Consider the following 24008-nt stretch of genomic DNA (forward strand, 5'->3'; position numbering starts at 1 on the left):
GTGAAAAAAGAATTAATAGAGGAATGGATGGACAATAACACCCAATGTTCATTAAATATGATGCGCATTCTGATAAAACATGCGCGCATCGAAGTAGATGAGATCACAATAAAAATCAAAGAGCTGGAAGATAAATTATCCAATGACACGAATCAGGATGAAGTAGTCAAATTGAGAAAGGAAATGGAAAGCAGACTCGATTCCTATGAAGGTGACATCGAAGAACGCAAAGAATGAAAATTTCAACGGGATGAGCAGGATTACATCCAAGGTAGAATTCTAACCTTTGCTCGAAAATATGAAAATCTCAAAAAGAATTATCCCTTGCAAAAAATGACATCAAGTGCAAGTGAATCCAGCATAAGTGACGATGGCTCTACACGAGGCACCTACCAGTCAAAAAACTGGTCAGTTTTAGAGGAGGTCGAATTGTTCAATTTAGAGAAGAACATCACGAGAGGCGGAGGAAGAGGAAGAGGCAGGGGGAGACGACCATACCCCAACCAAAGAAACAGAGGAAGAGGCAGGGGGCAGCAAAATCAAACAACCCCCACGTCAGTGCCAGAAAAACCCGCCGGGCAAAACGAAGAAAAACGCCAGTACCCACTGCGCAATCGCAACCCGAAGCCAACTTAATAGTGAACCTCTCAGACCATCAATTATCAGAAACAGAACAGCGTGTCTTGAACAAAGGCTTATCGTTTTGTCCGGAGGCTCATTTCGATTACACGGAGACTCGCATAGATTTCTATAAGTACATCAGAAAGTTGAAACTTGCAAAGGTACATGCCAACAACCAGACGGTACCAGAAATCAATGCCAATGAACATACTGATACTATTCATTTTGAAACCATCGCAGATATTCCTGATATGAGAAATAGCTTTGAGACATTGTTTGACCTGGAAGGAGCTTCTATCACAGAAACGGAATTTCTCGAGGAACTAAACATTCCAACAGATGCCAGACCAGTTACTGGCTTAAAAAGAAAATCGAGATATTATCCCATCCTATCACCAGGAAACAAAATTGATATGTTCTCAGAAGCAATAATAAAAGAACTGGACAATCTGGTTAAAGTCAGAAACAAGACACGCGAAAACCTAACAAAAGAAGAACGTGTGGCCATCAAAACGCTAATGGACAATGATAAAATCATTATAAAACCAGCGGACAAGGGGGGCAACATTGTCCTACTCAACACAATTGACTACACAGGAGAAGCTATGAGACAACTAAACCAATTGAATAACTATGAAAAGTTAACAGTGAATCCTTTGAACAACATGAAAAAGGAACTACACGAACACTTGGAGACTTGGCACAAAAAGGGTCTAATAGATGATGAAGAGAGAAAATATCTCACTATTGACCACCCAATAACACCGTGTATATATTTTCTCCCGAAGATCCACAAAACTCTAAACCAACCACCAGGGAGGCCAATAGTCTCATCATGTGGGGCACTGTATGAAAACATCTCAAACTACGCAGATAAATTTCTAGCTCCAATTGCCCAGACCCTACCATCTTATATAAAAGACACTGGAGATTTCTTGAGAACCCTAATGGATGTAACCTGGAACCCTGACTACCTCTTAGTAACAATTGATGTAGTTTCACTCTACACGTCGATCCGCCATGAAATCGGAATGCAGGCCTGCGAATATTACTTGAAACAACGCAACATCACATATCTAGACCATTCAAACATGTTGCTGCAAATGATTGATCTCTGCTTAAAAAACAATGTTTTTTTATTCAATAAACAGCTCTATAAACAAATCTGTGGAACTGCCATGGGCATTTCTCTGTCACCGAACTATGCCAACATCACAATGGGGTGGTGGGAGAAGACAATCGCCTGGAATGAAGACAACCAAGAAGATCTAGAACGAATAATGTTATGGGTCCGTTACATTGACGACCTATTCATTATTTGGCACGGGACGGATGATCAATTCAAAATGTACTTCGACAAATTAAACGAGAAACAATGTCGGTTTGCAATTCACATGTAACACTAGTGTGAAGGAAATTGATTTCTTGGATACCAAGATATACGTACACAATGGCAAATTGGAATCCACCCTTTTCCGGAAAAAGACAGCCACTAACAGTGTACTGCATGGTACAAGCTTTCATCCTGCACCCCTCTTACGAAGCATACCATATGGTGAATTTACCAGACTGAAGAGAAATTGCTCTTTACCTGAAGAAGCTGAGAAGGTCATTGAAGAAAGTAAATGCCGATTCAGAGCGAGAGGCTATGATGAAAGAGTGTTAAAAAGATGCAAACGCAAAATTGATCAAAAAACACGAACTCAGACACTGATGGAACAACCGAAAAAAACTGAAACCAATGCTCCTCCAAGATTAATATTGACTTACAGTAAAGAAAGCTCAAACATCGCTCGTATAATGAAGAAATACTGGCACATGCTCACAAAAGATCCGGACATTGGAACCACCATTGGAAATGCTCCCCTAATAACATACAAAAAGAACACCGCATTGAAAAATTTACTAGTCAAAAGCCACTTCCAAGAAAGACCTAAACAGAATTGGCTCAATACACAACGGAATGGATTTCAACCCTGCAACTCTTGTAAGGCCTGCAAAATTGGCAAACACATGAGAATGATAGAGGAACCGGATGGCAAGTCCATGAAAATAGATCAACAAATCTCTTGCAGCTCCAAAAATGTTGTTTACATCATACAATGCAAATGCGGAATGAAATATGTAGGGAGCACGACGTGCATGTTGAAAAAAAGAATTCTAGAACATATAAGAGCAGTGAAAAACTCCAACATGCAATATGCAACTGCCAAACATATGAGCGTTTGCCAAAACGGAGACTGGAGACAGATGCATTTTTTCGGAGCGAAAGTTCTAGATAAAATGGAAAGAGGAGGTGATGTAGTCCGCAGACTACGACAAATGGAGTCGCGGATGATCATCAGACTCCGCACCAAACACCCGAGAGGGATGAACTTTGGGGAAGACCTGCATATTCACCTGGACTGAAAGCCCCAGTAGAAATTAGGGTACTACACCCTATATTCTCTATAAATAGAACTGGCGACATCATGAAAAGACTAGGGTACTAGACCCTGTATTATTTAACATTGATTTAGTTACTTATAACATGTTGAAATTACAAGCATGCCAAGTCTTTCTTTTCAAATTTTTTAATTTTTCTTCACTGAAATGTAACAAAAAACTACATATCCCATAATGCCTCATAATTGGCTGTTTATGGGCCAGTATATATAGCAACACTGTAGAGGGACTAACCGACCGTGAGCAAGGCCGTGTAAGGCTGAAACGCGTTGGTGGGGTGAAAAGTCTTGAAATAAAGGCTTAAACTTAACATCCTGATTGTGCCGCCTCTTTTGTCCTTTGAAATTTCCTGGGTCAGGATCCGACCCCCAGGCAGAGCACACACTGCTGAGCGCGTCCCAGAGGCTGAAGGATCACTTTGAGTAAGAGATATATATATATATATATATATATTGCTGCACGTTCCTCCTCTGATCCGTTGTTTAGGAAAGAATACGGCTGGCACTCTGGTATCCGTTAAAAAAATGTATTATGCCAAACCCCCTCACCCCAAACAGACGCGTTTCGCCTTTGCAGGCTTCGTCAGTGTTACGTTTGTGCCATGTATGAGTCACCATTTTACACCTTTAGCCAGTCTGATATAATCATGGACATAGAAGACGGCTACTGACATTCAAAAAGATGGGGGCCATCTTGTAACATGCAAATTGCATTGAAATATACATGGCTTTAAATGGTGACATTAAATAAAGTGCGTAGTGCTCATTTAAAAACATATAACACAAAACTTTCATTAAAAAAGTTTGTAAACACAGTACATTCTGTAAATGCAATCAATTCAACTATTTCATATGTCTATATAAATTCTATTTTTGGCATCTTTCATAGATATTTACCAATAAAGTGCAGAATTGATAGGATAAGTCTTTCCTATAATGCATTACATTAGTTGTGCAGCCCTGAATGGGCGACTGTGTTACAGCACAAGTTCCCAAAGGGGATTCCTGGTTCAGCAGTGGAGTATTGTTATTATCCCTAGGGTATGTTAGATGGATACATTTGACCCTGGTGCCCCATGTGTCAGACTATATGTGAACTAAAGGTGAACCCACAGTTCTTCATTGTTATTGAGGCCCCACGGAGTCATGGTTTTGAGACTGATGATGCACTTTGACTCAAGAATGCGTAGGGCCTTGTCTCTGTCCCCTCCCCGTTCCAATTTGGGGGCCTGATCTATACAGTAAAAACTAAGTTTCTCCCAGTCACTTTGATGGTGTTCGGCAAAGTGGCGGGCAACGGGATATGTCTTGTCAGGACTCTTAGTTTGGCAGGTTTCATGGTGCTGCCGATGTATCGCAGCTTACATGGGCAGGTTAAACAATAAATGGTGTATTCTGAGTTGCAATTTAGCAACTGTTTGATTTTTATGTTGGGTTTCTTTTCACCAGTACGGTTAGGATAGTCTGACACTTTGCTGCTGAATCTACATGCCTTGCATTTTAGACATGGAAAAAAGCCCATTGATTTAGACAGTTTGATGGGTTGGACCATTGTTCTAATGATGTCACTGACCATGTCATGAGTGATGTAATATGTGACGTCATCAGCAGTGCATTGCAGGCGCGCAAGTTATAGTGAGTCCAACTAACTATAACGTGGGATTTTCAATGGTTTTATGTCAGTAAAATTTCCAGCTAACTATAACTGGTGTCAAACCTATGTTTTTTTCAGTGAATTTAATAAGTTTTTTAAATGCTAATTCCTAACTATAACTGGTGTGAAACCTATGGTTTTTTCAGTGAATTTCATAGGTTTTTCAAATGCTAATTCTTAACTATAACTGGTGTCAAGCCTGTGGTTTTTTTCAGTGAATTTCATAGGTTTTTTAAATGCTAATTCCTAACTATAACTGTTGTGAAACCTATGGTTTTTTCAGTGAATTTCATAGGTTTTTTTAATAGAAAATGTCTATTGCTATCAAATATAATAATTTTTTAATGAATCCTATATTGTATATTTTATTACTATTTTTTATATGTATATTCTTCATTTATTTATTTTTTGCCATGGAGCGCTCCTGTGCCGGTAAGCGCAGTCTTGCGGCGCGCCCCGGTGCGCGTACCGGTGAGCGTCCCGTTAGCGCTTTTGCCGCAAATGAAAACATCATCGTTACGTATCGCGTAGCGCACCCGGAAGCAGCCACGCGTATACGAACGCGCTACGTAAGCGGGACCCGGGTCGCGTAGCGTAAGCACGTCGGGTCATGTGACCTGAAAATAGCACTTTTCATTGGTTCAGAACAGTTTTGGTTTCCAAATGATGAAGGCCCGAGTCATGTGACCTGAAAATAACACTTTTCATTGGTTAAGGACAGTTTTGTTTTCCAAATGATGAAAGCCTCCACCTATTTTCCTCATTCTCACTTTGTACTTTGAGTGAGGAAGACCTGTTGAAAGACCTCTCTGTACCTATTTGGACTGAAAAATGGCTACAGTAGCAGCAGCAGTAGGAGCATCTCAACCACCACCACCACCACCACCACCACAAGGACCACCACAATACCACAGTGGTGGAGATGAAGAAGAGGAGGAGGAGGGGGAGGAGGAGGAGAGGAGGAGGTTTTCTGCCTGAAGATACTACCCCATATAAGCCAAAGGAGCACATTATCTGGGAGTTTTTTTCAATCCCAAAGGACAAGAAGAAAGTAAATGCGCCAAAGGTGACTTGTCGAATCTGTGGCATTGAACTTTAAGGGGGAACCCTAACAAAAAGTACTCTTTTGGGAACAACACCATGATTCGCCACATGCAACGCCGGCACCCTAACAACTATGCTAGGGCAGAGGTCAGGGAACTGGCCGGAAACCCTCCCCAATCTTCTCCCAGCACCTCCCAAAGTAAGCAACCCACTCCATCGGGTCCAGAGACAAGGGAGATGATCCCAAACATCCAACCCAAGTTTGGAGAATTTAAAATCGTTTGCATATTTTGTGGAAGGACAATTAGCTATGGTGAGCAAAGCATTAAACTCATCAACCGTGCTGGTGACAACCACAAGTGCCCAAAAAAACCTTGATTTTTTTCTGATTTTTTTTCCTCCAGTTGAGCCATTTACAATTCCCTGTTTTCTGTTTGTCCCCATAAAAATAACAAAAAATATATAAAAGTGTTCATAAAAGCCAAAAAAAGTAAAAAATGTTCCAAAAAACAATAAAAAAAATATAAAACAACAAACAGAATAAAAAAACTTCTTTTTAGAACTACCTCCAATTTATAAAAAAATGCTACTTTTTAATAAAAATCTGTCATTCTTTTTCCCCCATGGTACCCTCCCCGGTACGCTCCCCGGTACGCGTAGCAGGCGCTCCCCCATGCTCCCACACGCCCTTTTATGGCCCCCACATCAAACCTAGGGGGTCATGGGAGGTCTAGCCTGCCCCCTTTTGGTCATTTCCCCCTTTGTTTTTGCCACCTCTTGTGTCTCCATCCTACCGAGACACAAGATGGTGGCCGCTCTGGACTATTTGGAATGTTGACAGACACCCGTGAGCCAATCAGCTTTCCGCTCGAGAACTCACGTAGCGCGCTGGAGCGCGCCCCGGTGCACGTACCGGGGCACGCTTATAGATATATATATTTTTTTTAACCTAAATTACTCAAAATCCACTGGAGCACATATCTTGAGACATAGTAAAGGCACATCGGGCTACCAGTCCCTACGATTTTGCCAAGTTTGGTGTAAATCCATTCAGCCGCTCGGGCTAAAAGTGAGTCCAACCGCCCTATGGAAATTAACATGGGGAAAACACGTTTTGGGACCCCCCTTTTATCTCCCCCGCTTGACAAATCCCCCCCAAACTTTCAGGGAAGGAGCAGAGCGCAGCGAGTCAAATTTCAGGAAAATTACAGGCAGATCCCTCAATCGTCGCCAAATTTATTCCCAATAGAATGTTGCGATTTCCCTATACAAAATAATCCTAACTATAACTACCTACTGGCGACTGCCAGTAGGTAATATATGTATATATGTTTCATGTTAATAAACTTTAATATTGAGTTTTATATTTTTTTGTACATTAATAATTTGTACTCATATATGTAGTGTGTTTGAAGTGAAGCACTTTCCGTACTGTTGTTGTTTGGAGTTTGAATAGTATGTTTCAGCGTTCCAAAGTCCAACACATTTCCTACTGTCGTACTGTTGAATGGGAATAGTAAATGTTATCCCTCCACATTCCAACACTTCTCCTACTATTGTGCTCTTTGGAGTGGGAATAGAAAATGTAACTCCTCTGAAATTCAAAGCATTCCCTACTGACTGGAGAAGGAATACTAAATCTAACCTCTGGGAGTGGGAAGTTCAACACTATACCTATTGTTGCGTAAAATAGAGTGGAAATAGCATATTTAATACTTTATGATTCCATAATATTGGTTAAATAGATTTTATCTGAATATTTTTTTAATGCAGTTTAGTGATTTTTAGTAAATGTCTATTTTGGGGTTTTGTATTTTGTATATTTTCTGTATTGCCTAAATTAATTAATATATTTTGTTTACTGGATTGTTTACATTTGTTGGTTTTATATATGTATTCATAGTGTTAAATTTAAAATATTATGTGCTTCATTTTTTTTTTTTCAATTTTATTGTTTTCTTGCAAGGAAATACAGCAGTACATAACAACAATCAAAAGTTCACCTTGAAGAGATACAAAATACAAGACTTGAAAAATCAAACAAAATAGTCAAATCCAGTCAGAAATTGGTGCCCAGATTTCTTCGCCAAAAACTCTACTTTTAATCCCTTTTAATTTGTAAATAGCAGACTCAATGTTATACATAAACAATAATTTTTCACGCCAAGTAAAAAAAGAAGGAGGATCTGAGTTAATCCACTCCCTAGTAATACAAACTCTGGCTACTGCCATATAAATAAATAAAAAGTAAGTTACTGGCTTTGATCTAGAGATAGAGGAATCCATACCCAGTAACACCATCTCGGTGCTTACTGTAATATCACAGTTAAGGACAGCAGCAAGAAAACTTTCAATTTGTTGAAAACAAATCCTAGGTTTAGGGCAGTGGTAAAACATGTGCAAATCATTAGCTGCGTGAAGCCCACAGCGACTGCAGTTCGTTCCAATAGTCGTGCTCCACTTAACAACCTTGCGTGGGGTGTAATAGAGGTCATGTATACACATGAAATGCTGAGATTTCATCATCCCTGTAATTAAACATTCTGAAGCACACTTAACAGAAAACAAAACATCAATAGCGGGGATACCTAATTTATTAGCCCATTTTAACTGACACTGTTCCATGTCGTCCCCACATTCTTGAATCATACTTAAATAAAGAGAGCCTATGGGGGCTTTTTTCTGCAAAAGTTCCAGCAACGGAATTCTTATCATTCTAGCTGAAGTAGTGAATGGGCAACTCTGTATAAAACTACGGATATGAAGAAATTTAAAAAAGTCATTTCTTACCAAAGAAAATGTATTCTCTAATTCCTGAAATGAGGCAATTTGACCATTAATAAATAAGTCACCCAGATATCGTATTCCTTTCTGCTCCCACCTATAAACCATTAAGTCACAGAAAATAGCTGGCAGAAGACTGGGTGAAACTAAAGGGATATAGAAATTTAATTTAGGTACGCCAAAGTGCTTCCGTACTTTTTGCCAAACTCTGAAAGCTGCCTTCAAAGTCTTATACTTGGGTTTTTTATGGTAACTAGGCTCAAAAACCTTAAGAAAACTACCTTTCACCTTCTCGCCCATAATCATTTAAAAAAAGTTGTAGTTTGGCATGCAGGCATATTCACTCTATCTCCAATTATAAGAGGACTTATAAATTGGAGTGTGGCTGCTAAATAATAAAATAAAAAATAAGGAACATTCCATCCCCCACATTCCTTACTCAGTATCATTTTTTTAAGAGCTTTCCGATGGTGTTTATAGCCCCACAAAAACCTAGAGGTTGTCCTCTCTAAATTTTTGAAACAGGAGGGATGGAATTCCAACGGTATAGTGCGATACATATACAGCACTTTTGGTAGAATCAGCATTTTTAGAATGTTGAGTCTACCATACAAAGATAGATGTAAGCCGTCTAGACGCTGTAACATAGTGTTGATTTGAGCTATCACGGGGTTGATATTAAGTTCAGGTATTTTCTCTATGGGCAATGACATTTTAATACCCAAATATGTAACCTCTGAGGTGGTAGAAATATTCGAGGGTGGATTATCTCCGGAACATAAGATCTGTGTTTTCTCAAAATTAAGTTTATAACCGGAGAATGAGCCAAAGTGTTTAGCAAGCTCAATAATTGCCGGAAGAGCAGTCTGGACATCGGTAGCGGTTATCACAATGTCATCGGCGTAAGCCAATGCTCGATAATTGGTGTTAGCTAAGTAAATAGGACTAATGTTTTGTTCCAAAATAAAACGGTTAATTAAGGGGTCAATATAAAGTGCAAATAGTAAAGGTGAGCAGGGGCATCCTTGACGGGTGCCCCTAGTGATTGAAAAAAAGGGGAAAGATGGCTGTTGATTTGAATACAGGCTTTGGGAGCGATATACATAGTTTTTAATGCCGTTATAAAGTCTGGGCCCAATCCCTTACTGACCAACTCTTCTCACAAATAGCCCCAGGCAACGCGGTCAAAGGCTTTTTCAGCATCTAAAAATACGAGTCCAACATTAGACCGGGTTGCCTGGGACCAATCAAGAAGCGTGATCACCCATCAAATGTGATCCGCAGTGTCGCGGGCAGGAATAAAACCATGTTGATATTTCGAAACTAACGGAGAAATAATATTAGATAATCATGAGGCAAGGATTTTTGAAAAAATTTACTATCGGCATTTATGAGTGAAATAGAACGGAAAGATGATGGTAGAAGAGGAGGTTTGCCCTTTCTAAGAAACACAGTTATTATAGAATCGTGCCATGACTGAGGGGCAATACCTTGTTGTGCTCTTAAAAATAGATTCTCCAGTTCTAATCTTAGGATACCACGAAAATGCTTAAAAAACTCCTGGGGAATAGCGTCAGGGCCTGATGCTTTTCCTGAGGCTAAAGATAACAATGACAGCTCAATCTCCTCCCAGGTAATAGGCAGATCCAACTTCTCCCTCTCATATGTAGGTAGAGTACCATTCAAAGCCAGTTCAGTAAATTGATTTATCCGATCTGTACAATCTCCGACCATATCCTCAGCATATAACTTTGAATAGAAGTCGCAAAATACTTTAAGTGTATCGGCTGTGTTGTTAACAGTAACCCCTGCAGTGTTATTCATCTTATCAATACTGGCATACACAGCTTTCTTCAGTACAAATAGAGGGAACAAGTTCTGGACAATATTTAACGGGGTCCAGTGTACATGTCCAATCAATCATGAAAAGCAGAAGGTACAAAGTTCCCCGAAACACAGCTTTCTGCCTTGCCCTCTTGGCTAGATGTTTTCCTGAGTTTTCTCCTACTCCGTAAACCTCAGTTCGGAAAGCTGCAAGTTGCTGAGCAAATTTCGAGGCAAACCCTTGATAGATCTTAACCTTTTGAGCCAATAGCTCCTTAATAATGTTATCTGTAACTCGGCCCCTATTACAAGCCTGCATGAGATAAATCTCTAACAATCGCAATTTATTCATCTCTACTTCCTCCTTGTTCAGAGTCTCTCTCTGTTTTCTTATTGAGTAACTCAGGGTTTCTCCACGAAACCCACACGTGAAAGTGTCCCAAACTACCTCTGCCGAAGCAGATCCCCTGTTATTAGCAAATAACTCAGGAATCCAGATATTCATATGGTCAACATACGATGTGTCAAACAGGAGCTTACGATCAAAAGACCACGCCCGAGGGCTGAATGAAATATTTAAGTCAAAACTAAGATTAATAGGATTGTGATCCGATATAATTTTGGGTAACACCCTATATTCCATTTGAGCAAATTCGTTAAATAAAGTCCTAGCAACTAAAAAATAGTCCAACCTAAAGTGTTTTTGATGGGGGCAGAAAAGAAAGTGCAACCATAAGTTCCCCCCTTCTCTCATACCCCACATCTATCAATCGATATTCTTGAATAATCCACTTAACTGCCTTAAATACATTCTTTTTTCTCCCTGCATATGCAACATTTCCACAAATATCAAATGTTTCATCCAAATGCAGGTTGAAGTCCCCACATAATATTAACCAAGGTGGCCATAAAGCTAGCTCCACACTTAGTTGATGCATCACTGTAGGGTCATCAACAGTAGATGCGTAAACTAAACAAATAGTAATCGTCAAACCCCCAAGTTTAGGCTCGGCAATAACCCATCATCCCAGTTGATCTTCTTTAACTTTCTTAACTTCCCCCAACCCAAACCTCTTTAAAATAGCCACCCCCTTGTCGTAGAACTTTGACAAGAGAACCCCACAACCTCGAATCCAAGATCCTTAAGCCATCCTCTATTCGTCCAAGAAACATGGGTCTCCTGTATACATATTAAATCTGCCCGCATAGCTTTAAACACCTGATCCGTTATACCCCTTTTTCTTTTGTCATTTAAACCACAAACATTGATAGAGCAAATTGAGAAGTTAGCCATTTTCATATATTAATACAATTCTGCAATTAAGGTTACATTTGCAATAACAGAAGATATTCAAATTTACCACCCAGCACTCAAAGATCAGAAAAATTCAAAAACCCAAAACTGAGCATCTTTCAGCTGTACTTCCTTGCACCCTTCGCCCCCCTATGATCCGTCCCACCAAACCCACCCTCCTCCCAAAACCCCACCACCGGAAGCTTAAGGGCAAATGCCCTCATTGATGGAAAGTGAGTATAGACTATATGATTCTACCCGAGCCAACCAGATCCATCTTGCACCTTACCCCTGACAATCCTAAAAGAGAAAACCACAAAAAGACAGAAAAAATGAAAAGGGTATATAGCACTTATCCTGTCTCTACTGCATTGCATCTAAGAATTGCTGTGCTTTAACCTCAGACACAAAAAAATGGTTTTCCCCTTGTACACCACCTTCAGTTTTGCAGGGTTTAGTAGAAATACTTGCCCCCCCCCCCTTAGACTGAACTGGTGCCATTAGCTGTTTAAGCCTCCAGCATTGCTGTACTGTTACCGAGCAAAAATCAGGCCGTACAAAGACCTCATGCCCCAAGCCCTTCCTAGTCTTTAAAGGTCTGGCAAAATCGTACAGGATCTCACCAAGCAAGTAGTTTTGTAAACAAATAAGGATAGCTCTTGGGTTTTTATTCTCACCCCCTGATCACGTTTTTGATTGAAAGGAAATCGATGAGCTCAGTTAATTTCTTTGTCCCAGACCCAACCTTGGAGGTCTGGAAAAGCATCCGAAAACAAGTCAGCAACAAAATGACGAGTGTCTCTTCCCTCTGATTGTTTAGCAATCCCCAATAAGCGCAAATTATTGCACCGTGCGCGGTTTTCCAGGTCAGTCAATTTCCAGTCAATGTCTTGTCTGGTATTCTCCAAATCCTTAATTGACTTTTTCTGTGTGGATAGTTCATCTTCCACACCTGAAATCCGAACCTCAGTCTCCTGTACTCTTGAAATGGTTTTATTGCTGGATTTGGCTAAGCGACGAACAACGTTCTGCAGTTTACGAACAGCTCCTTGGGTACGGAGCCCTTCTGCCTTGGTCTCCTCTCTATGCGCCATGATTAATCTATACATCGAGGATTGCAGATTGTAAATAGATTTTAGTGTGATTTCCTCATCTCCCTCCAAGAATTCAGGGAGTTCAGCCTGGGTTTCAGATGTCGCTCCAGCCCCTTCCCACTGTGGTTGATCTATCACCCCTGGATTGTCACCTACAGGGGGGTTCTGCACCTCCGCAACCCTATGAACAGTGTTAGGCGTTCCTCCAATCCCCAGATGGTCTGGACCAGAAATTTCTTCCTCAGAGGTTTGATTACCATCGTCAGCCCAGTCTTTAGAGAACGAATGACCTTCATTAATCACCTCCTCGCCAGTCTCGACATCAGATCCTATCGAGATATGCGACATGGAGTAAAATTGGCCCCCCATTCAATTGATTCTGAATCATTTATAGTAGACACTAATCCATTTTTCCCTCTAGTGCCTCCTTCATTGGCCCGTGGCGAGACTCTAAATTCCCCCACCGCTTGACATAGTTCAGATACATCTTTGTCAGTGCCTTTCTTAAGAGGGGGGAGCCCTCCATCCTCAGTTGTAAACATGATGGAGTCTGTAGGGGTCAATAAAAGATTGGCACCCCGGTTGTTAGATACAGCACCAGAGGGATCAGCGGCTCCTTGCACATTTCCTTTATTGGGACCTTGAGGTGTCTGGGTAGTGCCTTTAGATGAGGTGGTTATATACTTTTTTCTAAATAAGTCAGGTATTACTGGCTCCTTAATATCCTCATTCTGCTGAAGTGCTCGGGTCTCAGAAATGGATCTACTGAGCGAGTCAGGCTCTGCCACTGGCGTTTCTGCAGTATTTTCCTCACTGTTAAGTGTGGTATTAGCATTAGCTGCAATGACTGGGTTAGTTACAGATTTTGTTTTTGTCCCCCTGCCTTTAGGTGCCATAATTATCACGTAGGATGTTACAGGGCTAAAAAAATAATAGAAATACAACAAGTAACTGTATTAAGTGCCCTTATGCTGACCAGCGTAATTTAATCAATAAATGTTGGTGGTGTATGGAAATAGTTAATCTCGATATCAGTCAATTCCACAACCCAACCAAATGTTATTTGATAATGTCCCGAATGATTGTATCTTTCAATGAAAATATAAGGAGCAAACCTGCTCGACTACCGCAGACGCCGGGAAGAGAGCAACAATGTATCCACTTCAACTCGCCTCTTTCAACAATCCCCGCTGCTACCTCGCAGCCCGGCAGTTCTCCAAACCAAGGAAGCCGGGAAAATAGGAACAATGTATCCACTTTGGCTCGCCTCTTTCCACAGCCCCGCTGCTACCTCGCAGCCAGGCAGTTCTCCAAACAGAGCAGCAGCAGTCCAGCGTCCATCTTCTACGCGCACCTCCGCTCTTTCACGCCCTCCACCTTTCACAGCAGACCGGGACTCTCCACAACTTTCGTCGGCTCTTTACAACACAGTAACTCCGGTCTCCGGCCACCACTGAGCTGAGTTCCACAGAGAGATGCACGCTATCCCCAAAGCACGGCACCGAGCAGAACCAAGCGAGCCAAAGTATATCGAAAACAGAGCGGCAATGAGGCAAGAGAATTCCTCACAGAGAGGGGCGGGAAAAAAACAGCATCAATGGACAATGGGCCGGTCGGACCTTTGGCAGAATACCACACCACTCCTCACACGGCTGCAGTAGCGGCCGCCATCTTGCTTCCTCTCGGGCAAATATTATGTGCTTCTGTGTTCATATAAGTATATATTTACATGTAGTAGACCATAATGACATTCTCTGTTCATTGGAAGTTTGTGGTTTCCTGGACGTCAAAGAGAATCCTCAGACCCACCGTACTTATCACAGTTATGGGGGCACCGTCAATTATGTTTGCTACATATAATTTTGCTTTCTTTCCAACAAAGTCAGCAATCTTCCTGCCTCATCTGAACCCACTTTTTAGGCAGAGGAATGATGTCAACAATACATTTTATTTAGGCCTTAATGAACTTTAGCTCTGCCAAAATATAATGACCCTCTACAATATAGGGGGAAATGTTGTAGTGGCTCATTAGTTTTTCTTTATTCAAAAATAAATTTCCAGTTTGGGAGTCTGTTTCTGAAAAATAGAAAACTTTGTAAAAGTTTGATGAGAGGCCTTAATGTTTGATGGAGCTCTCTATCACACCTTTGTAACATTGATAAGAACCACCATGTCAGGGGAACCAACCAATATTAAGAGTTGTCCACTGAGCTGGCTAAATCAGTCCCTAATATTTTAACAACTAAAATACTTCCTTTAGCCTATTTCACCCCTGTAAAACTACAGCATGCTGTTAAAGTGCTCTCAAACTGTTGCTTTGGATGTAAGTCTGCAGATTGTCACCTGTTTCATGTAACACAGGACTGTCCAGTGATCACAAAACATTGGCTTACTATTATATCGACTCTATCGAAATGACTGCACAAATAAGTTGAGTCTTTACCACATTATACTGTCCTGTCCTGTGAACACTACATGACTATGGGGCAGTATTGGTGAACATAAACTTCTGGTATAGTTACAGTAATAGCAAAAAAGAGATATTGCCAAATATTGGAAATCTGCAACACCTGTTTTGAAAAATGGTCCTCTCTGAAGGGTCAACCCAATCTTTTCCACTTTCTCCTCCCTTTTTTCAGACCTTTCAGACCTAGTGGCTAGACTGATAGTGAAGAAACCTGCCTCACCTTCAGCTATGTCAGCAGGTACAAGAGAGCATTGAAAATCATGTTTATAGATGATTGCGATGCTCCTTCCCTTCCCTGACAATCTATCCAATCTCATAATCCCGTAGTCACTGGGGAGTGCCTCCAGTATTTCAAGTGCAGATTCAGTGTCTAACCATGTCTCAGTGAGAAATATAACATCTATTTGATCTTCCAATACTAAGTCACATATCTCAATTCTGTGCCTCCTCAGCGATCTACAATTTATTAGCTATAGCCTAAACATGGGGCCTTCCTCCCTGGTCTCCATTTGTTCTTTCGCCCTGAACGAGCAATAGCTGCATTGCCCGCCTTCCCCCCCAACATTAATGCTGTGCTTACATACCGCATCCAGGGATGGACAAGGAGCGCAAAGTCGCCGGGAGCATGTGCTTCTCCCTAAAACCTGGTAACATTGGTGTATAAACAAATGGCATATTTAATTTACTTGTAAGTCCTTTGCAAAGTAGTATACTATGTACCAAGGGTCTCTAAATAAACGCTACTAGTGGGTCTGCTGGACTGATTGTGCCACGCATAGAAGTAGACATTTAAACATGTTTTAGGCCTGGCACTGCAGATCCTATGTGTACAGATTTACTTCAACTTTGACTTGGCATTTACAAACCTTTGCCTTGCCTTCTTGCCTTCTTTTTCAAGGAACTTTCTTTAGTAATTATTCCTTCCTTTCTCTTTACTGCCTCTAGTCTCTTCTTCAGTCATTTCCAGCAAGTGCACGAACTCTTATGTTTTCTCTAGTAATTTTCTTTACCTCAATTTTGCTTCAATCTGCTCTATACCCTCATGATTTCTCTCAATTCTTCCCCTAAGATCTCTTTTTGTCCAGGTAATAACCCAGTACTCTAGTAACTACTCTGTTCTTAGCCACTCTTGCTCTACTTCCCAGTAGTCTCCCCCTTTTCCTCTGCACTTTGTTGCTCTCTCTCATTTCTCATCTGTCCTACGTCTCATATATTCCTATTTTGCTTGCAGGACTCTCTTCTCATTATTTGTCATCCTTTCCCTGTTATGCACTCAGTGGTGGCCTCCAATCTCACCTCCTTACTACTAAGCTGTCTCCACTCCCCCCTATTCCTACTCAGCTCACATTGTGCATCTCTCTACAGATATCTAAGGTCTTCCTCTACTGATTTGTCTCTCAGCAATATTCAGTGTCAGCCAACCTTAACTTTTTTCTCTCCCACCTTCTGATGATAACAGTCATTATTTCTTCTCTCCTCCGCAGGCTCCCCATGGTGCAGCTCAGCTCTACCAGGTACGTTGGTCTACATGGATCTGTTTTAGTAAAAATGTGAGGCATCATTTTCCAAGGCAGCCTTTACTCATAATTGGTGTATGTTAGGATTATCTAATTCTAAATATTTTAAAAATGTTCCTACCTACACAAGAATACCTTACAGCTATAAGAAGGAATAGGCCCATGTACAGACCAAACAGACATTACAACAAATAATGCTGAATTCACTTCACGTTCACACTTCTTTCATACTATTTCTACAAAAGTAGCTAGCAAATGATAGGACACATGAACTTATGTGAACCACTAGATTGCATCTAACGATCAGGTGCCTGGCTCTTCTCAAGGGAATAATTTGAGAAGATATTGAAGACTTTCTACTGTTGAGTACCATGGAAAGCTGACTTCTCTAAGCAAATAGTTCTTGCTTCTCTATGCCAAGGCAGCTTTTACTTAAACAGTTAAGCTACTTGGGCAGGGAACAACACCAGAAAAAAAGAAGTCGTACATTTAAAAGGTGTCTTAATATGCAAGAATGGAAAGGCTTTGGTAGTACTTTAAGCATGTATAAAATGATTTAGCATTTCTCTAGCATTTCTCTCCATTTTCGAAATGAAAACCCACAACAAATCAATATTGTCCAGTCTAATCATTTCAAGATGAAGATCAACATTATGACAGTTTTCATTTTCTTCACATCTGTTAGCATTTGCAATTATAGCAAGTGTATATGTAGGGGAAAAGCCATTATTTCTGCTGATACGTTGCATATGGGCTATGCATTGTTGATCCAAAAATATCAGAGCAAGTAGTATGACTAGTATTATGTTAAAAATGTAGGGGCATAGTAGCAAGGGCTGGTGATATAATTATCGCTGCTTTAGCGTCCGTTTTTGGGCGATAAGTGGCGATATTTATATCGCAATATGATCAAGGACACGCTAGCGCATGTTTCCTCGATGTAGAGCCTGTTTTTTTACAGCCTCGCATCGCTAATGAGATGCAAAGAAGGCGTGGCTGTGAAAACAACACTTGAAAATATCGTGAAGGCAGTTTTGCCATATTAACAAGGAGGTGCAGCGATAAAAAAAATCGCGCTACCTCAGCCTTAATGCTGGAATTTAACGTCTGGTAAATTCCAGACTAAGGCATACTAATAATTGTAGGTGGATTATGCTGATATGACCACAGGGTCGTATCAGCAATGTTATCGCTGTTTTCCATGGAACATCGCTGGAAAACCAGCGATGTTCCATGGTAAAAACCGCTATCGGTGAAATATTATCGCCATAGCGCTATGCATTGTAAATAAAGCGTTTTCATGGCGATACTTTTCAGCGATAGCCGGCAATATTATTTCTATTGCTATGTGGGCCAGTGATAATTATCGCTGGCCCTTGTAATTATACCCCGTAATTCCCCAGTTTTTTTTACAGTCAACTGATCTGGGTTTAATCCATCAGCATTCTTTAGCTCACTCCACCACCTCTGGCCAACCCAGCAACACAGCACACGGGCAGGGGGGCAGTCCAAACTGCTGCAGCTTCCTTGGTTCTTCTCCTTGGCAACGATTTGTCTTGTTTTCCCAGAAGTGATCTAAAGTCCTGGGGTCTGTGCCCTAATATTTATACCAGTAACTCCTTTGTCCTCTGAAGGCAGAGTGTTCTGTACCTAGTTCAAACCAGTTCTGGGTGCATTCTGCCAGTATGCACCTTCTTCCTTTGTCAGTATGGGATAGGGTCCTCAGACACACCACAGGAGGTAGAGCTAGTATTGTGGAAGGCAGGCACAGCCCTATTTAGGCCCAGGTGATACTCCTTCCACCACTCTACATGTATAAAGGGCTATTCAGCCTTGTGCTGACTCACCCTGTCTCCTGGAGCCTCCCCAGCCCCTTTCACTCACAAACCAGACATGCAATACACAACCTAGCAGAGGCTGGCTGGAAGGTTAGGTAAGAAAATACCTACTTTCTAAAAGTGGTATTTTCAAACACAGAATGTTAAAACCAACTTCACTAAAAGATGTATTTCATCATTCTGAATTCAGGCATACTAAATTCGTTTTTCCACCATGTTCCCTGGGTCAGTTAGGATTATAAGATGTTATAATCAAACTGCCCGTTCTGGCCTTTGGGGACAGGTAGCCTTCAAATAGTGAAAAACGAAATTGGCTGTAATTCACTATCAGGACATGCCACACACAACAGGACATGTCCTGCCTTTTACATACAATGTACCCTGCCCTTGATATGTAGAAAAGGGAAGGTTTAGGGACTGGTAAGTGGGTACACTTACCAAGTCGACATGGCAGTCCCAGACCGCACACAGGCTCTGCAATGGCAGGTCTGAGTTACACTTTACAGGTTGCTTTTGTGGATGGCACAATCAGTTCTGCAAGCCCACCAGCAGCATTTGATTTACAGGCCCTGGGCACACATGGTGCACTATACTAAGGTCTGACAAGTAAATCAAATAGGCCAATCATGGAGTCGCTAGTCAAAACATCAATTTAAAATCGGGAGCACTTGCACTGTGGCACTAAATAGCAGTGGCACAGTGCCCAAAGCATCTAAAACCAGCAAAACATATCAAAACAGAGGAGACAATCAGTAAAAAATGGAAGGGAGACTCAAGTCAATGGTACCAGGTCTAACATATGCATTGTCACAAATAAAGATCTCCTATCTATCCTCAGAGTCAGTTTGCTTGTAGCCTATGGGGGTATACTACTTTCTGCTAGCTACTATAGAATATCAGTCACAAAGATTCTTGATTATTTTTTCACCCCAGAAAAAAGATTTACATTTCCTAACTCTGGTGCAGGTGTCTATGACAAGATTTCTGGAGAGCTGAACTACCTAGATCTATTTTAAATTGGAGGACATGGGGTAGATACTGCTACCCAAAGTCTTCCTATCTGTGCTTGCTGGAAAACTGCAGTCTGATTCCTATTGTTATTATGCAACCTTAGACTGTCTTTCATTTTTCCAGGAATATCTTCCTTCCTCGAAGGTCTAACCCTGATAACAGTCAAGGAGAAGTGAAAAGCATTGAACTGAAAGGTAATACATAACCACTATGGTGCCTAAACCCAGTGATACATTTATACAACCCTGCCTTCCCACATAGACTATATTGCTCCCCACAGAACAATTTAATTACGTCCCTGAACTATACCTATCCTGGCCTAACAGTGATTTTCTAATGCAAATCGAAATAATTCCCACATCACTAAATGGAGGGGATCATGTTATGTTAGCAACACATTGTTCAATGCTGAGCTTTAATAATGAGAATCAGTCTCTCATTTACAGGTCTGGTTATAAATTGAAAGTATAAGCATACACAAATGTAAACATAATATTGTTGTCATTTTTCAGCAAAATATGCCTTTTTCTGTGCCTCCTAACTTTGCGCCTTGTTATTTATTGTTTAAGTTTGTAATGCTGCATGGCACCAGCAACACAAGCTCAGGTAGTAAAAAGCTACTCTACCTCAAGCTTGGGGAATAAAAACATCACACAGATATGGGAAGCACAGAAAGAGATATATTGCACAGAAACACAGACCAAATAGTATGGCTGCAAGATGCATGTCTATGTTAGCATGTGTTACCAGATTCAAGCAAAAACATTTTGCTTTATCATTGCTTGTTATAAAATGTTGCGGTCTGCAGATTCATAGCCAGTACAGGGTGTGTAATGATCAAGATATTGAAAGTAATGAAGGAGTGGTCTGGCTAACACAATTTTAGATGGTTAAATATTAGTATGCTGTGTTTATGAAATTCAGGTGTACAATGGATCTCTTATTGTGGCTAGGGAATGTGCAATGTTATAGTAGGTTGTTGACTGCAAGGATTTGAGGAGGGATGTGTGACAGCATACCATTCTAAGTTTGATGCATTTTTACTAATGAAATTAGGCTGTCACATCAATCAGTTATTCCTCTTAGCTGGACCGATCATAACACTGTGGCTTTTTTTCTCATATTCTTGTCCACTGCAGTAGACAATCCCTCTAAACCACAATCAGGTCAAGAAATTTGAAGGGTCTATCTGCAGAAGGCTTGTACAAACTTAAGATAGCCTATCCATTGAAATCTCAGAAGACATAGGGGGAGATTCACAAAGGTAATCTGATTCAAAAGTCTAACGTTACGACTTTTGGTATTCACAGAGATCATTTACGAGTCGTATCTTTAGGTTCTGCAGTGGGGCTAGAATCTCTGCACCCGGTCTGTACTTTCCACACCGGGGTAGTACTCTGCTGCTCAGGCCGTACTCTCCAGCTCAGGCCGGAGGAAATGTAATCAATGGGCTAGAATGCGATTTTTTCAAAAGGAAACATTAGGAACGATTGATAACTGGCAGAAGAGGTTATGAAAGTCAGTTTGGGTAGGGAATCGGGTGCGGCCAGACACTACATTATATCCCAAAAAAGTTTGCTCCTTTGCATCATGGTACAATTTGCACTAACAATGCTCACCTTAGTGTTGACTGTAGTGTTGGCACTACAGTCAACACTGAGGGGAATGCAAATTGTACACTGCGTGTACCATGATGCAAAGGAGCAAACCTTTCTGGGATATAATGTAGTGTCCGTCCACGCCTTTTTCCCTGCCCAAACTGATTTTCATGACCTCCTCTACCATTTATCACACATTCCTAATGTTCCCTTTTAAAAAAATTGCATTCAAGCCCATTGACTGCATTTCATCCGACCCAAGCCAGAGAGTATGGTCTGGGTGCAGAGAGTACGGCCCGGGTTTGGACATTCCTGCCCAACTGCGGACGTAAAGATATGACTCGTAAATGATCTCTGTGAATCCCAAAAGTCGTAAAGTTAGACTTTTGTCTCAGATTGCCTTTGTGAATTGGCCCCATAGAAAAGTGGGCAGAGGCATTCACAGAGTGGCTGGAGTTGGCAGCTAACAAGATAGCCCCCACCAGGGTAGCTACTCAAAGAAGGCTTTCACCATCAGCCCCTTGGTACAATGACCCACTAAGAACTCTTAAACAGGCATATCACCGACAGGAGGGCATATAGAGGAAAAACCAGGGTGAGCAAGAAAAAATCAGCTATAGAAATTATATTAAGGAACAGGAAGCGGTGCTGAATTTCTGCAGCCCAGTCCCAGCTTGAGAGCTCAGGGAATGCTTGCCCAAATAATGGGACTGGGCTGCAGAAATTCAGCGAGCGCAGCGCTTCCTGTTCAAAATCAAAAAGGGGGGCAAAGGAGGATGATAAACCCAGAGCAATCCTTATCTTTGTGGGTAACTTTTTGCTTAGGCAGACGATCTCGGCGAAGGCAAGACCAGACGCCAAGAGGAATGTGGAAGGGGTCTTTTTCCTTGTTCCCCCGGACTTTTGCCACTCAAAAGTGGAGAGACGTTGGCGACTAAGGCAATTGATTAATCCGTTCATTGAGAAGAAAATGCAGGCCTACTTGATAAATCCAGCGCAACTAAAAATTATCAACGAGGAGAAAACTATTTATTTTTCATCTGAAGTTAAAGCCAAAGTGTTTCTGGACTCTCACGGGAAGTAAAGTAGAAGACTCGGGGTCATAGAACGGCCGGCTGGTCACTGAAGTAATTCTGAAGTATAAGTTAAGGCTCACGGGTTGGTAGGGTATAGAATTGTAGAGGGCGGTAAGGGGGGTTAGGATTAGCATAAGGATTGTTGTGGAAGGGCTTCACTGTTCTCACTGTAGCCATCATACACACAGACCAAGTCTGAGCGCCTCACGAGTAAGGGTGGGGGCATGCTGGGAAAGGGGCGGTGGGGGGAATGGGTGGGGGGAAGGGGGGGAGGGTTGGGGGGAGAAAGCAAAAAAAATGGAGATAAGGAGTTTTTGAAGAAGAAATCATTAGACCTACGAGTTTTTTGCAGAATATAACTGCAATTCAGGTTCTACAGGAAGATTTAGATCAAAAGCATGACAAGCATTAATATCTGCACAGCTAATGTGGGCGGCTTGAACGATTTGAGAAAACGACAAAATGTGGAGTATTTTTCAAAGTATAATAACATTGATATCTTCTGTTTGCAGGAGACCCATCTCCCCTGGGCTAAACAAAATATAATGAAATTGAGGGGGTATGAAATTCTGTCTTGCTCTTCACAAACATCAGGGGGTTCGCTATATTGGCTAAACCCTATTTAGGGGGGGCTAAACAACACAAAGCTGATAGTGGTGGCAGATGGGCGATAGCAGAACTCAACATAGGGTAGACTCTTTGTGTGGTCTATAGGTCAAACCAAGACCACCCAGAAGTTTTTGATTTTCTGGAGGGAGAGTTGACCAACTGGCCAACGCCCATAATAGTTTGTGGGGATTTAAATATATCGGTGGACTGGAATGACCTGGCGGGCTACTCTGGGCGGAAACCAAGGGTGTTCCGAGCCCTAGATTCCCTCAAGAATTTCCATGGGCTTAAGGATGTCTGGGGGATAAGGAGCCTCTTGACCCGGGTTATACCTATTTCTCTTTCCCTAATGTGAAATACACTAAGCTAGATTATTTTTTGATCTCTTCATCGAAACGAATAAGGTTGGCATCAGGAAACTCCGTAAATCAATTTCAGACCACAATCCTCTGATTATGACATGTAAAATACCCAGTATTGAGAGGAAAAAGACAAGCTGGTCTTTTGAGCGGAAGCTATTGCTTAGATAACAGATTCATAGAACATCTCAGAAAATGGGCAGAGGAGTTTTATGATGCCAATCAGTATAGTTCGTCAGGAAATAGGGTGTGGGAGGCCTTTAACGCCTCTCTGAGGGGAGAAACAATCAGCTGTTCAGCTAGGCTTAGAAGGGAGGATAGGAGAAAGGTTGAGCTAGCTGTGGCTGAAGGACAGCATATTAGGGAAATCAGTAAAGGGCAGGATGGTCAGGGAAGTCTTAAAAGAATTACAAACATTAAAGCTAACCTCCAGAAAACAATTACGGAGAAGGAGGCTAGAAGTTATCAGGCATCTAGGGCAAGACGCTATGAAACAGGGGAGCAGGCAGGCAGGGCCCTTGCTTTGCAGATAAGACAGGAAAGGACTAAAAACATAATCTCCTGTATACAGGAAGAGGATATCGAGTATGCAGAACCCAAAGAGATATTAAGAGTATTCCGTGATTTTTATCAAAAATTATACGATGAAGAGGAGTTGACAAGCGAGAAAGTCCAGGTTATGCGGACGGCGGTCCCAAATTAAATGTGCAGTTTAGGGAAGTACTGGAAAAAGACCTAGAGATTACAGAGGTAATAAAGGCCCTACATGAGTTA

The 24008-nt window shown here is 41.3% G+C and overlaps 1 protein-coding gene across 2 annotated transcripts in view; it reads left to right on the forward strand.

Annotated features, from left to right (window-relative positions):
• The window catches only part of LOC147740930 (uncharacterized), a 206619-nt gene that overhangs the window by 39528 nt on the left and 143083 nt on the right, over positions 1-24008 (forward strand). For both annotated transcript variants that reach the window (XM_086936073.1, XM_086936075.1), the window contains exons 2-3: positions 16711-16740; positions 19716-19786. In XM_086936073.1, the coding sequence (XP_086792199.1) occupies positions 16711-16740; positions 19716-19786 (101 nt within the window). The remainder of the gene's footprint in view (positions 1-16710; positions 16741-19715; positions 19787-24008) is intronic.

This window comes from Lissotriton vulgaris, chromosome 1_1 (assembly GCF_964263255.1).
Source record: "Lissotriton vulgaris chromosome 1_1, aLisVul1.2, whole genome shotgun sequence".
NCBI classification, from domain to species: domain Eukaryota; kingdom Metazoa; phylum Chordata; class Amphibia; order Caudata; family Salamandridae; genus Lissotriton; species Lissotriton vulgaris.